The sequence below is a fragment of the Stegastes partitus genome, unplaced genomic scaffold (assembly GCF_000690725.1).
Source record: "Stegastes partitus isolate 25-593 unplaced genomic scaffold, Stegastes_partitus-1.0.2 Scaffold1285, whole genome shotgun sequence".
NCBI classification, from domain to species: Eukaryota; Metazoa; Chordata; class Actinopteri; family Pomacentridae; genus Stegastes; species Stegastes partitus.
In genome coordinates, this window is record NW_007579016.1 from 58,071 (window position 1) to 74,248 (window position 16,178).

At 38.5% G+C, this 16,178-nt stretch overlaps 2 protein-coding genes across 2 annotated transcripts; one reads left to right on the forward strand and one right to left on the reverse strand.

Annotated features, from left to right (window-relative positions):
• Window positions 1–328: 328 nt before the first annotated feature.
• Window positions 329–6,608, forward strand: cart2 (cocaine- and amphetamine-regulated transcript 2). The gene is made up of 3 exons (XM_008298119.1): window positions 329–536; window positions 1,997–2,080; window positions 5,893–6,608. Exons 1-3 carry the CDS (start codon window positions 417–419, stop codon window positions 5,998–6,000), a joined length of 312 nt encoding a protein of 103 aa, XP_008296341.1. The 5' UTR covers window positions 329–416; the 3' UTR covers window positions 6,001–6,608.
• Window positions 6,609–6,708: 100 nt separating this feature from the next.
• Window positions 6,709–14,760, reverse strand: zgc:114188 (40S ribosomal protein S17-like). The gene is made up of 5 exons (XM_008298121.1): window positions 14,698–14,760; window positions 12,960–13,111; window positions 11,901–12,006; window positions 9,439–9,504; window positions 6,709–6,836 (listed from the first exon to the last, which is right to left on the reverse strand). Exons 1-5 carry the CDS (start codon window positions 14,698–14,700, stop codon window positions 6,759–6,761), a joined length of 405 nt encoding a protein of 134 aa, XP_008296343.1. The 5' UTR covers window positions 14,701–14,760; the 3' UTR covers window positions 6,709–6,758.
• Between the last annotated feature and the right edge of the window lie 1,418 nt (window positions 14,761–16,178).

Consider the following 16,178-nt stretch of genomic DNA (forward strand, 5'->3'; position numbering starts at 1 on the left):
TTTATGAATATTAAACATGAACGTTTATGACTGGGGGAGGAATTATGAAGATGAAAAAGATTTCTGATTGGATGATTTTAATTATGAAAATCAAAGTGAATGTATGATTGGAGGTTTATTTCTTTAACATAAATTAATTCCAGCAGTAATTGTCTTAAATTGAGGGCTAATTACTGATCCATCAGTCTGAGGTCATTGGGAGCCGCGCCACGTCATACACGTGACGTCTTATGGAGGGGGCTCGTCAAAAGGGGGCGTGGCTGTTCATCCAAAGATCTCGCGCGCTGCGGGGCCAGACGGCAGACAGCGCGTGAGGAACACCTGCAGGAAGGTGGAGAGCTCGCGGACTCTGACGGAACTTTTGAAGCTGCGGTTTGTTTGTGTTTGTTTTTATTTGTTGTTGTTGTTTTGTCAGCATGTGGGCGCGAGCTGTGCTGTGCGCGGCGCTGCTGTCCGCGCTGTGTCCGGCGGGAAGGACGGAAGCCGAGAGGGACGAGAGAGAAGTTCAGGACTACCGCTACAACTCCAACAGGCTGGTCAGTAGCGTCAGGAACGGGCTGATACCGGATATCCTGTGAAATACAGTCATTGTCTTATCATTAAAAAATGGAAAACTTACTTTTCTTTCATTCACTGTAAAAATATTTGATATTTATTGTATAATAATAATTCTAATGAAACATTTGATACAAGTCTTTATAGACATTTGTGTCATAGTTTCTATTTAAATAACATTTTTTGGACCTGAAGCATTTTTTAAACAATAAAATTATGTCTAATGGTACAAGTATCCAGATCCTCAAGTAAAATCTTTTTGTTTCACTTATGTACACTGAACAAATAAATTATATGTATATATAATTTTGTAATATTTTGGCTGCAAAGGTGTAAAATTAAGAATAAATTGTAACATTTAATAGTAAATAAATTCTAGATGATGTGTTACTTCAGTACAAGTAAAACTACAGCATTTAAATTTTATTTTTCTATTAATTTATATTATTTAAAGTTATAATAATTGTGTGCATGGAATACCTAGTTCATATATTTTACTTCTTTATATTTAAACATTTCAGTGTGGTAGAGAAAACATGTTTAGATCCTTTAATTCAGTAAACGTGTCAGTGCAGCAAAGCATGATTTAAAAAAAAAAAAAAAAAAAGATTTAAAAAAAAAAAAAAAAAAACTTAAAATATGAGCAGCAGATTAATAAAAGATGAAAACAATCCCAAAATATCTTTATCAGTCAGTTAACTGATTAGTTGACCAGGAGATAAACAATCATTAAAGTCAGTTTGGAAACAGAAATGATCCGAGTTCTTTGGATTCAGCTTCTTCTGTGACACTAAACTGAGTCTGTTCGTGTAAAATATTAATTTAATTATCAAAAATAGCAGCAAGATTGATCAGAAGTTAATATATATTCATCAGATGCAGCTCGAAGCTCCTGTATCAATCATAAAATAATCAGATTATCACAGAAAGACTTGACATGATGGTTTATCACCCAACAGATCTGCCTGTAATTTTAATTTAGATCTTCATGTATCAATGAAACTATAATTTAATTAGCTGCAGTCTGCACAGAGCAACTCATCTATTAAAGCACATTAACAGTGAGATTTAGCATTTAATAAAGGTTTTCTACAACTAGTTATATACTGATATCAGCTGACTCTAATCCACATCACATTTCATAAAACTGTCTGTGCTGCAGTTATTTTCATTATCAGTTATTTTCTCATTTGCTCCATTAAAATGCAAAGAAGATATTCAAACAGAAAATATTCAAATATGCGCAGCTGGAATCTTAGTATTGTCATATTTTTTGGCGTAAAAGGGAAAATCGGTGCCTTGTCCTCCTGTTAATAGACGAATTGATCGATCACTGCAGTTATAGAAGCAGTGACAGATAACAGTTGAAATCCTGCACCAGAGTCCATTCATATTTTCAACCGTTTTAACTCTCTGACCGTTCTGCTGTTTTCTCTCTCAGCTCGGCGCGCTGCACGAAGTGCTGGAGAGACTGCAGACCAAGAGGATTAATCCCTGGGAGAAGAAATACGGACAAGTTCCCTCCGTGAGTCACAAAAGCTGGTGTTTAATGAGAAGCTTGCATTTATAGCTGCAGTAGAGGAAATACAGAAACGCTGCAGAAAAACTCAAAGAGCTGCAGGACAGAAGCATTATCAAGAAAATCTGCTTTAGAAAGTTTTTACTGTTTTAAATATGTCACAGTTTGTTCAGCTGCATGTTAGTTCAGCGGTTTCCAATCTAAGGGTCGGGGTCCTCTCAGGGGTCGCCAGATAAATTTGAGGGGACTTCAGGTGATTAGTGGGAGCCAAAACTAAAAATAACCAAGAAATTACTGAAATAAGCACATTAATTAATATTTGTTAACGAGTGCAGCTGTAAACTATCAACATTAACATCTGCAACTGATTAGCGGATCAATTATTGATCCATTGATTCTGTTTCAGCCTCTGAAACGTGAATATTTGCAGATTCAAACTAGTAGCTGATTAACTTGATGTTCGTGTTGGTAGTTTAGTTCAGTGGTTCCCAAGCTGGGGGTCAGGCCCCTCTGAGTGGTCAGCTGATCAATCTGGAAGGCCATCAGCTGGTTATTGATTATTGGAAAATGCAATACATTTAGATCAATTTAGATTTTCTGACGTTTTATACACAAAAAAAATGACTATGACTGATTGAGAAAATAAACAGAATAAACAATATTTCAGTCAGTCAGAACTTTATTGTCATTGCACCTGTCACAAGTACAGAGCAACAGAATCACCAGTTACATCCCGTCCAAGGAACATAAGAAGACAGTGACCAGTAACAGGGAGACGGGAGGGAAAACCAGGTGGGATGTGCCTCTTATGTTAGATAGGAAAAGGAAAACGAGGAAAAACGAGGAGAAAAAAAAGGCAATTCCCAAACTAGGCTCCTCTAGGGGGGCACAGAGTGGGATTAAAAAAAAAAAGTTGAGTCCAGGGTGTGTGTGGTGTGTGTGTCCTCGTGTATGTGTGAGTCCATGGACTTCATCGCCCCCCAGACTCAACATTGTCTCTGCCGTCTGATGCTGGTGACGAGACACGGCCGTTGCCGTGGAGACGACCTCGAAGAGTTCTGGTCCAGAGACAAAGTTCACAGGAGAAGGAGGGGGGCGGGGAGGGGCTGAGCATCTGTCTGCATAACATCCAGGAGAAGTGGAGCGATATCAGCCTTCCAAGGCCGAAGTGGGGGAGCCGAATGAAGATAAAGAAGATTGTTTTGGGTCAGGCCGACTCTGCAATTTACCTTCAGTCTTAAAGTCCTACTGGTTCTCTCTGTGATCCAAAAAGCCGACATTTGACGGCCCATTACATCCGGATCGGTCTGTCCAGCTGCTCCAAGTTGGTACCCATCTTCTGAATGAGTTCTGGAATCCCATCCAGTTTGCGATTGAGTTTGCGTATCACTTGAGTCTGAGCCCGAACCATTCCCTCAATGACGCGCAGCTTCTCAATTGCCGAAAGTGCTGCCATCACCTTCCGAACTTTGCAATAAAACAGGAACCCCCAAACTCCAAACAGCAGGAAGCCTGTTATCATGATCCCAATTATGTAGACGTCTTCAACGTCCTCCATGGAAAGTACAGAGAGGCACACGACCCTCCACTCCTGCCAGGAGTCCATCGTGTATCCTGCTGCAAACGTTCCATCAGGGCAGGCAGGCTCTCCTTTGACCAGTTTTGTCATCGAGAAAATTTGATCAGTTGCGTTGAAAGACCAGCTGATCATGATTTCAGGTGTTTGAGAGAATTGCAGAGAGAAGCTCTGATAGATTCAGACAGACAGCACAAGACAAAGAGCAGCAAGCCGGGCAGATAAGGGCAATGTAGGCAGGCAGGGAGGGAGCAAGAGAAAAGTGTCCGCCTTCACTGAGAGCAAGAAGAGAAGAAATTCTTAGCTGTAGCCACAAAACATCGACTTTAAAAATGAATTAAGTTAATTTATTGATTATCTGATCGACTGAAAAATAATCAGCAGCAATCTGATGAATAATCAAAGTCAAATGACAAAAAAATCGATGAAAATTTGAATCTTTACTAATATCAAACTAGCAATCAGATCTACTTTATTAGTTCAGTGGTTCCCAACATAGGGGTCGGACCCCTCGAAAGGGTCATGAAATCAACGTGAGGGGTCATCAGCTGATTATTGATTAGGTTCGGCAAAAATTAAAGTAATTTCTAAAATATCTATTTAATTTTTCTGGCATTTTATAGACGAAAATAATCAGTTAATCAATAACTGGTGCAGTGCTGAAATAGTCCACCTTTCAATTCATGAATTAAGTGAAAAATAACCAGTAATAATAAATAATTAAAGAAATATTGTTCAAAATGTGAATATTTTATCACATTAAATCTGAATAGTGGTTCCCAACCTAAGGGTCGAGCCCCTCCAAATGGTCACCAGATAAATCTGAGAGGTCATGAAATTATAATTAGGATAAAAAAAAAAAGAAAATTAAACACTTTACTGCAGAATAAATGCATTTTTCTATATTTATAGTTTGGACTTGATTCAGTCTCTGTTTTTTAAAATACTGATAGAGCAACTCAAAAAGCATTTATCTAATATTTTTAATAATATTTCTGGAACAGATGGATTCGAGGCACTCTGTGTTATTTTACTGAAAACTTATCAAACTGATCAGTGAGCGTTTGAGCCCTTATTGATCCATATTTCTCTGATAAACAATGCTCTGCAGTGACGTCTGTTTGGCACCAGGTGGCGCCACTTAACTGAACTAAAACTAAATATGAAGGCGGTGGTGAGTTTAAAGCCGATAAATCTGTTAGTTTAATTCATAATAATATAAATACAAGTTATGTCTTGTAAATGTCCTGCTAGGTTATAGGGATTTTTTTTTTTACAATGTGCACAAAGTTTTGGTGCAAAAAATCCACAACTGGATTCATTTTCTGTGCTTTACTGTGCTATAGATTTAATTTCAAATGATTAAAATTGTAATTTTCCATCAGTCTGCACTCGATAACCCTGAGCAGCAAAGTGAAAACACGTATTTAGACTTTTTCATTCTTGTAGAAGCTCCTCTGGCAGCGGCTTCTAGTCTTCATGCTTCAGTCTCTGCACATCTGGATCTGGAGCTCTCTGCAGATGTTCTGTAGAGTTGCTGCACGGAGAACATTCACACGGAGATGGTTTTATACCTTCACCAGATTGATCACAGTCGTTGGTCTTCATGTCTTTGCTTTCGTCCTCAGTGTGAACACAGTTGCGTCTATTAGAAGCTGTTTTAACATTTAATTGCTGAGTTTGACAATTAGGAATTAAAATGACAGATAAAACCTCTGTAGTTCGGTTTGGATTAGTCAGAAAACCAGCTGCAGACATGTCAGTCATAACTTGTTGTGCCTGATGCTGCTCAGTCAAAGCTTCAGGAGCTTCGTTCATCAGATTTATCTTTGAAATTTACCAGAACTTTGACTTCAGGCTGCTCTGACCATCTTTAGGATTTAAAAAGCTCAACTACAGAAATCTGCAACCTCAGAAACTCTAATTCAAGATGTGTGATTATATTTAGACTACACAGAACTCCAGATTGAGGTTTTCTACATCACTCTGATTCAAACCTAATTGAAAAATCTAAAAAGGACAACGTAGATACATTGAATTATGGGTAATTAAAGATATCTTGAAGTAGAGTTAGACTAATTTCAGCTGCAGAAACACCCAACATGATTTGTCTTTAAGGGTTCTTGATTGTAGGTTGTCAGAAATCACTCAACCTGAAGGTCTGAACACTTTCTGAAGCAGCTGCCTGTTTCCACTTTTTATTTTAAAAGTCTAAAACAAAAATGCCTGTTTGTGTTTCCAGTGTGACCTCGGGGAGCACTGCGCCGTCAGGAAAGGATCTCGCATCGGGAAGATGTGCGACTGCCCCCGAGGAGCTCTGTGCAACTTCTTCCTGCTCAAGTGCTTATGAGCCAAACGGGATCGCGGATATTTTAAAAAAACTGTATATTTCACAAGTATATAAATATATAAATACATGAAAACCTAAACTCTGTAAAGTAGCATCTAGAGCTCTGGTTGTGTGCTGCAATAAAAGGTGTTTTATCTTGCTTTTAAAACAGCGACTCCTCTTTGTTTTATTGATTTCTACACGTCGGCAAAATAGAAGTTAATGCTTAAACATTAAAAACAGTCCCATGACGCCTTGAGAGAATTAAAAATGAGACTTCTTTTCAAGGTTAAGGTGGTACAGGAGCATTCGGTTTGCTTTTCTTCGACATTTTAGGGAAAAAAATTAAACTTATATGGAAGGAAATGCAGTTTAAAGGAACCAGCTGGATTTTATTTTCTATCAATATAACAAGAAAAAGTCACAAAACAATAGAAACGAGCAGTTCAACTCATACTCAGGGTTGTTTTTTTAAACTCCTGCTGCAATTGAGGGGAATTTATTGTCATAATCCACATTAAACATCCTTTTTTGACAGATCAAAACATTAAAAATCACAGAAGATCTGAGCCAGTAACTGATGGGACTGTTGGTTTTCCTCGTGCATTTAAAAGCACACCTCGTCTGTCTATCTACACTGAAAGATAATTTAAAAAGCACAAAGTCTGGAGGATGTAAACACACAAAACTGAGACGTCCGACAAATCAACAGTCCTGCACAGCCGAGGGTTTTTTTTGTCCCCAGAAGGGTTTTTATTAGGAAGATACTTTACAGACGTCTAGACTCCTCGGGGCTGCTTGAAGTTCATGCCGACGGTGGGTTGGGTGACCTGCAGGTTGGACAGACTGCCGAAGTCCTGAGACAAAAGAGACAAACACAGACGGGTGAGCGGTGGTTTGTACCTGCACAGGTGAGACAGCTGCAGGTTGTAAATGTGTCTGAGAGCGCCGAGGTCTGACAGGAAGCGACAGTCCTGCAAACACAGGGAAAGGCTCCCACGTTCATGTTCCTGTATTTTTTAAATGACCAGGCTACAAGACGCCATGATCACCTTTCGATACAGGGTGAAGGAAAAAGAAACAAACCCAAACCAACTGCAACGAACAGACAGACGGCGCAGCAATCTATTGATTAAATGTGGTTCTTTGAGGGTTTTTGCAGGTTCAGGCTATGATATCACACTAACAGCTGCATTTAAGAGTGATTCCTAAGAGTAGAATTACATACATGTGTAAAACCTGATGAGCAGCAGAATGCACAGACTGACTCAGTTCATGTTTCACCAAAAGAGAAGTCCCACATTTAGTCTTTTACGGCAAATAGGATGGCAGTTTTAGCAACAAAATATGAAGATTTTTGTCTTTTGTGGCAGAAAATGACATTTTCAGACTTCTACAAGGACAAAAGTAAAACGCTCAAGTCAATATTAATGACTTCCAGAAACTACATTTAACATCTAGTAACTATTTAAGAGTTGCAGCTATCAGCTGATTAACTGTTGAAATGTGTCCCTTTTTCAAGCAAATTCATTTGTAAAATTTCCTGTTTTTGCATAAAAAATATGAAGATCTTTGTCTCTTCGGATTGATAAATGGACAAAAGACAAACGGATAACGTTTAAGACTTCTATAAACCAAATTTTGAGACTAAAAGCTTTAAGGGTCTTATTGAAATCTAAATTTTCCTTTTTTTTAACTTGTCAGCTAAACGCATAACAATACAAACTTATTTCTGTTTTGGAAACCACTGTGGGTTGATATGTGTTGTTTTAGAAAAAACTTTAGTGAGAAAAAGTTCAGATGTCTGTGCTAATGACATTGTGTTAAACGGCTGAATGCAGCAGCCCACTGAGGAAGCAGGGATGATGGTTACAGCGACAGTCTTCGGGGCTTTTATTGTCTTAACTACAGCGAGCATGTTGGATGGTTTCCCCGTTCACCACCATCATTGACTCAGGCTTCGGTTAGAGGAGTAGTTTCGCGGTTATTTGATGGAGATAAAAGCTTTACTGGGAAACAACTGGACCCATTAAAGCCTCTCCCATTTACAAACATGAACACAGGGCCGGAGGCAGCATCTGTAAATACCTGACTGGTCTTAAAACTAAGAATAAAGTCTAGAAAGCAGGAATTAATTACCGCTGTAACAACAGAAATTAAAGTTTGGTGTTACAAAAAAAATAGTCATTCACTGATTAAGCTGCTGGAAGTTTCTCAGACCATCTTTGATCGTCTTATCATTATGTTGCTGCTCTGCATTCAGCACAGAAACTTTATCTGATGTTCGTTAACACCAACGAGCTCTGAAAGCCGCCTGATCAAAGAGTCGCCACATCATTAAAAACGACAGCTCTGGTTTTTACTTCACATCTTTTAACACTCATTTCTAGTTGGACTGTGCCTTTTAATCCTTGACGTTCATCTATATTACAAATCTTTTTACCGGTACATTAACATCATGAAGGAGGAGGAGCGCCGACATTTAATCAATTAGCTGTAAACTTTAAAATGAGGCACGACTTTGATGATCAGTTAAATCAGTTTGGGGGATTTTTTTTTTTTTTTTTAAGAAAAATGTTCAGACTATAGCTTCTTAAATGTGAATATTTTCTGGTTTCTTTCCTCCTCCATGACAAAAAACTGAATCTTTTTGGACTGTAACACAAAACGTCCAGAGATTTAGAGTCACGACAGAGATGCAAAACAACTACAAAGATACAAAAACAAGCGATTCTGTGTCAGCAAATATGCAAAACAAGGTGCTTTTTTCCCCCCAAAGACATAAAATGAGATGAAAAATGACCCGAAAGTGACACAAAATAAGATATAATACGACATGAAAGAAACACAAGATGCAAAGCACACAAAACAACCAAATGACACAAAACGATGACAAAAAAAAAGATGCTAGACGAGATATAATACAAAAAGAAGGACAAACAGTCACAAAACAACCACAAAAGGAAGCGCAGTGACTACAAATACGACACAGCCACAGATTCAGAGCAACTACAGAGATGCAACACAACTACAAAGACAAAGAACGACAACACAGAGATACAGAAGAGCTCCAAGTGATGAATGGACCACAAAGACGAGACGAAGATGAGAAAAAAAAAACTGCAATCACGCAAAATGAGGCGCACAATGATTAGAAAGTGACACAAAACGAAACACAACAGACAGGTAAGAAAAATGAGCACGACTACAAAGACACAAACCGACAGAGGGAAGCTGACAGACGTGCAGAATATTAATATTTCACAGGCTGATTGTACTTGTTATTGTGCATTTTAGAAACTTCTACAGGTTTCTAAGGTAGTTTTTCCTGCAACAGACTGTAACTCCAGCTGTCAGGTGAACGTCGTGCTGTTACACATTAGAGCATCTTCATATAAAAACACTTACACGTCTCTAAATTGTACTTGAGTGAATGTATTTAGTCAGAGCGACACTTACCAGCAGCTTCAGCATCTCCTTGGTGTCGGGGTCAACCTCAATGAGCTCCTGGTCCAGAGCAGACACCTGCACAGGTAGACACACAATCACACCGTCAGCCATCTTTTATCAAACCACAAACTCTGATCAGTGACTTTTTACACTTTCTATTTTACTCAGTATAAGTTTGGTCTGAGCTGAGCTCCCTGAAGCAAAGAGGAAATCAAGTTTACGCCGTTTTCTGTGCAACGTTAAGAGAAAATGTCTGCATGCAGGAAGGACATAATCCTACGATGCTTGTCTCTTTATTTGGCGTGTACCAAATAGTCACAAGATTAAAAACCAAAAATAGCAGAATTTCGGTGTGATGTTAAAAGTTAGAGGACCACAAACAATAAACGATGTGTGCTGATTTTTTTTCTTTTGCCCTACAAAAACCTTTCATTTTTAATGACTTCAAAAGGCTGTTTCTGTATCACCTCCAGCTTTTCTTACACAATGAACAATAGAAGGTTTTTCTTCCTGCCAAGACCTCGTTCACGCACACAGAGCGGCGTAAAAGCTGCAGCCATGACTGATCTGAGCTTTAAGCATTTTTGTTTTTAAAATGCTTCATAATTAATTTGCTAAAAAAAACAGATGCACTGCAGAAGAGCTTCACAGAAAGATCATCCTTCGGCATGTATTCCTCAAAATGAATCACAACTTCCAGCTGCGATTTCATATTAAATGCTTTGATAATTTTACTAAAACCCCACTACATGCACACTTAAAATTAAACGCTTTAAGATGTCAACATGAAAACGGAACCTATGCAGGGTCTTTACAAGCAGGGCAATGTGTTTAAACACAATCTGACAGTATTAACATGGGTATATGTTAAACAGAATTAACTGTAAAGACAAAGCTAGACTCTGATTAGACCAAAAACAACTCACTGTATGTTCAAAAATTAACCTTAAATCCTGTGGTTTGAGCATTTTCAACACAATCTCAAAATTTTAGACCTTTCATAAAAAAAGAAATAAGACTTTACAGAACTCTAAAAACAGACAATGGTGTTTTTGTGATGTGTTTAAGGACTCAAAGATAAACGAGAAGGAGCTGTCTGGAAAAAGCAAACACCTTCTGCATCCCTACATCACAAAAACCCCCACATCAGCTCATTACTGTCCACTTGTTTAAAAAGAAAATAGCCGTGAATATCATCATTTACACATCATGATCTATAAAGGTCGATACACTGAACATTATCCATCATTCGGTCTTGAGTTTGTGTCCCTCTGATGCAGATGATTGCTGCACTGTGAGGTCCTGTCTGAGAGCGCCAGGGTTCGAAAGGAACTGAGGATCCTTCAAACACGGGAAAATGCTCGCAGGTTCATGTTCCTGTACTATCAATGACCTGGCTACAGAGACGCCATGGTCACTTTCGATACAGGGAAAATGTAGACAAACATACAGCTGACATCTTCATTTTAGCCAGAACCATGCAGCTAGAATAATTCAGTGCCTCAGACTAACGATGACTTTTAACTCCACACTGCAGCATTTTACTGCATACGAGCAAAGAAAAAAAATCTCAGATGTATGAATGTGAAAATGTACCTGGGAACACAGTAAAACACAAAGCTGGTGACTTTCTGTTTACAGTAAAGATCAGAGTAGAGCATACTCAGGAATTAGCTCCTCATCGTCACCGTTTAAAACGTGAAATGCAGCAGCAGGTGTCTCATATCACTCGTCACTACTTCAATCTAATTAATGAGTAACTTTATAGCAGAACAAAATTAAATCAAACTTTCTATTTAGAAAGAAAAATGATTCTGCCAGCAGCCGAATCGTAGATTTGCATTTATGTGACATTAGTCTTCAGTGTTTGACACCAAAGAAAAAGGCGTCACTCTGTAACTCAAATGTTTCTGTTGCTCTCCCACTTAAACTTTCCTTCAAAGAAACCTCTTAAATAAGCCACCCTGGCTGATTTTGCAAATGTTAATGTGCAAAATATATACTTAATCAATTTTTAGGTAAGTATAAATATCACATCTGACTCTGAACCAGCTGATTCTTAATATGTAATGACTCGGGTGGGGCTCAAGGACGAAAAAAACCCCCAACTCTGATCAGGCCACCTCTAACGTGAACATGATTCAGCTCTCCAGTAACTCACAATGCGATAAAAGTTCAGTTATTTGCCCAATTACACACAACAATTACAAACTCCAGCCTCGGAAATCAGCAGGTAATTCAACAGCTGTCATTAGAACATCACAGTAGTCAAAAGGGAATTTACTGCACAACTACAGGATGGCGCAATATAAAGAAAAACTACATAAACATCCAGTCACCAGCAGCCCACTACCAGATAAAACCACTCCTATATGAAACAGCAGCAGCTCCACATTCTCATCATGACCCCAAAAAAGTTCAGTCTGTGTGAACAGCTCTGTTAAAAGCAGCGTGGTGATGCGTTCACTGACCTCTGGAACGTAGTTGTCCCTCCTCTCTCTCTCCTCCTCCTGCAGCTTGATGGAGATTCCTCTGACCGGACCCCTCTGGATCCTCTTCATCAGATGTGTCACATACCTGCAGCAGCAGCAGCAGCAGATAAAGCGGTCAGACATACAGGTAGAGCTGCACGCACACTGAAGTTAAACATTTAAAGCTAATAAAAGTAAACAATTCAGGACGGATGTTTTACGAATGTTTGAGAGCATCAGGGTCTGACAGGAACTGAGGATCCTTCAAACACGGGAAAGGCTCGCAGGTTCATGTTCCTGTACTATCAATGACCTGGCTACAAGGACGCCATGGTCACTTTCGATACAGGGTGAAGGAAAAACAGTAATATTCTGATTTTCTGCAATATGAGGAAATACATGAGTTTTCACCAGATGACTGGAATTACTGTAATTGGAAATAATTTTAATTCCAGAATGATCAGAGTGATATATACACATTAATTTATAGCAAAGTACATTTGCATCACAACAAAACAACATGTAAGAAGCTATTGAGAACCCTTCCTTTATAGTGTAACATTGGAAAAGGCATCCAAAACATTTTTTTTTGGTTTGCTTCCAATAATATTCACATGAGGCTTTCCACTCGTCGTACAGAGCTTTGTGATGCTAAATGGTCAAACTAATTAGTTGTGTTGACTCTTGCGGTGGCAACAACTGCCAGACTGAATACCTGTTTTTAGTCAACGTCATCCTTTCGGTATCCTAAATAATTCCACACAACCGACATGTTTTCTTTTTGCCCCCAAATCTTCCTTCTCATCATTTCTTTTTGGTTCCTCATTCATTTTTCTGTTCGAATGTGGACGTACAACAAACTCTGTCTTTTAAATAAGTCTAGTAAAGGCTGCCCTGTTGTGGCTGTTTAAAATGAAAACTGCAAGCTTTTGTTTTGCTTCAGGCAGCAAAAAAGTTAAAGCACGATCGATTTCAATTTTCTTGCCCTGCTTTAGATCACAACTTGGATGCTGTAATATAACGCGCTCCTCCGTCACCAGCACCCACTGACTGACTCACCCGGCGATCTTGTTGCGGAGCTTCTTGCTTGGGATGATGGCGATCTCCTCACACACCCTCTTGTTGGTGTGGAAGTCATTGCCCAGCCGGGTGTAGTATTTCTCGATGATGACCCTGGCGGCCTTCTTCACCGTCTTGGTCCTGACTCGTCCCTGCAGACAGACAAACGTTCAGCAATTACAGTTAGAGAATACGGTCACGTACACACTCGGGTTTCGCTCTCACTCTGAAAAACATTCGCATTAATCTCACGGCAGGAGTTGAGCCTAAAACAGCAGGTCTGTCACACAATGCTCGGATCTTTTAAATATTAGTTGTCAGGCTAAGAAGCTGCTCCTTTATGTTTCTGTGGAGTATCTCCAGAGTTTACCCCCTAAACTTAAGAGCACAATTAATTTTAAGTTTTCAAAAATCTGTATTTTCAAGAATGCCTCGACATGGTTTGATTCCTGGATACATTACCCAACGGAGAACTGCTACGAGACAAAATCTTACACAAATTAACTGTAACAACTCATTCAAACAAGATAAATACAAACTAATCAAAAAACAGTAGGACCGTAGACTAGTATGATCGAATCTATGACTTCGTTATCATCTGCACGTTAAATATTTTGTCCGAAAGAGGGCAACAAATGCCTCAGTGATAATTAGGAGTGGATGTGACCCACACAGCAGGAAACTGTCTACTGGACTCTGACACGACAATAAGGTGAAATAAACGCTTAATTCATAAAACCTAAGGTCCAATCAATTCCTGGAGAAAATGGATCAGACGTAGCAGGTTTTACATAATCTAACTATACAGAAACTAGATTTAACACCAGTCAAATCCTACACGTTTAAAGTACATACTCCTATCCAGGCTGTCCAAAGTTGTTTTTTATATTTTAGTTTTTAACCCTTTTTGACTCGTATGCTTATCTGCTACCATTAGTTTTCTATCAGTATTAAAATCACTTCAGTTTTTAAATGCTCCACATGTAAGTATTATCAATTTACAATATTAAACCCATTCAACCAGCTCGGATCTGCCCGTGAAGACGAAAATAAGTTCGTAAGCTGCCGATTTTAGGTTGTAACTCATAATCTTGATATATACCTGCACACATTCACACCTGTAGTTAACAGAATTTCACGTGCGTCTGAAGCTGTACATTTGGTTGGATTAAACGAATTATCAGGGTTCTAACTCTGGATTTTCTGCTTGCCTGCAAGAAAAAATTAAATCTCGATAAATCGGTTCGGTTTAATCGACCTTCAACACATTTTAATCAGAGAAAAATCACGCTAACATCAGCCCTCCTGCTGCTCTGCCTCCGGGAGAAGCGCTAGCCTCGTTCCAGGCAGACAAGCTAGCTACGGTTTAGCTTCCAGAGCTAACCAACCGATATAATATTAATTATCACAAGCTTAACCGTTCAAACAGCACGTCAAAAAATCAGAAATAATCAAATAACGGCGGGGTTATTTTGCTTCTCCCGTCCACTTGAACGGTTGATAACACGAACACGAACCTCGGCTCATTCAGCCGAACATTCAGCGGCTCCGTTAGCGGCACCGCTCCGCCACAAAAACACCAATAATCCGCTCAGTTTGGGTCATCTAACGTCAATATAGCGGGCAGCAGGTAGAGTAACGGCTCCGGTATCCGTGGATGTCGATAGCGAGGAATATAAACCGACAAACTTGCAAGATTATGTTAGATAGCTCAGATAGGAACAGAAAATTCACCCACCATGTTGGATCGGCCTGGTAGAAGAGGACAAGCAGACTTCCGGTGGAAGTTTAAACCCGCAAGCGGATCAGAGACGAGCGCCGCCTGCAGCGACACACGCCGGCCGGAGGCTGCTACTACAACAACAGTATATACTGATAACCAGGAAATAGTATATTTTTGCATTAAACGAAATGATTAAAACGACAATAAGCTAATCCCTATTTTTAAATTTATATATTCATTATTTTTTTGTGTTTATTTTATGTCTTTAAGAGTCAAAGAGATAGACTGACTGCTTGCTAATTTAGGTGCAATTACATGTATTTGTGTACTGCTGCAATAATCAACAATAAAATAGATGAAAATGAACATGTACATACACGCTGGGTATATTTTTCTTTGTGACATCTGTATAAATGATCTGTCCGTGTAGTTTTATGGATGTGAGACAGAGTTCATAGTTGGCAGATTTCTGGTTAAACACAGTATTTAAACAGATCATTTTGTGTTTCTTTGGTCCACATAGTCCAGGTTTTCAACATATATCGTCTATATTGTGTTTTCACAGTGTTTTATGGATTTCAACATCAAAAATAAATCAGTGAAGGGTAATATTCAGATTGTTCAATGTAAGGAAGACCAAACAGCAAAACATACCACAGAATAACAAACCGACAAATGTTACGTGATTTTGTTTATTACATTACATAATTCAGTTCCTATTATTTTTTTTGTGTCATAATAAATGTAAAGTATTCCATTACTTTATTGATATAAATAAATAGGAACACAAAAATTGTTTTATTGAAAGGCCGGTTCCATAGGTTGCCACTTACAAATAAATAAATGTAAAAATAAAAACAAAGAAGGCTAAAAATTCGACATGAAAGAACATTTATTACTCAAAGAAATTATTGCAGAAATACATTCTGAGTTTGTACAACAAATATCTGTGTTCATAGAGGAATAACAGGATTCTGTAGTGCTGCAAAAATGACTTAAAAATCAGCTTAACAGTCACCATGCAGATAATCAGACATCTAATACATCTCTGAGTTTATTTCAAACAGCACAAAGCTTCTGTTATTACCTCAAAGAAAGTGTCTTTCACTGAAACAATATCAATCTGAGGAACATCAGTGATGGTGGATATTCAAATGATGATATTTAGGAATATTTTCCAGCTGTCTGTTTAGTTTAACACCAAACATACTGTAGAAACATTCTGCAGACGGACTGGACTTTTCCCTGAATGAGAGGAATAAAACTGTGTCTGTGCTTCCTCTCAGCCTCACAAGAAAAAGCTAAGCTATACACATTTTATTATTTTATTACATTCATGTGCAGTGATTCATTTATCATGTAAAACCAGAAAATCCACAACAGTACGGTTTCTTATGTCAGCTACAACAGTCAATATTAATTACACTGGTCTATTCTGTGTTAACTGCAGGTTTATTTTTTAACTAGCTGTCTATTAAAGGGACATTTTGTGAAAT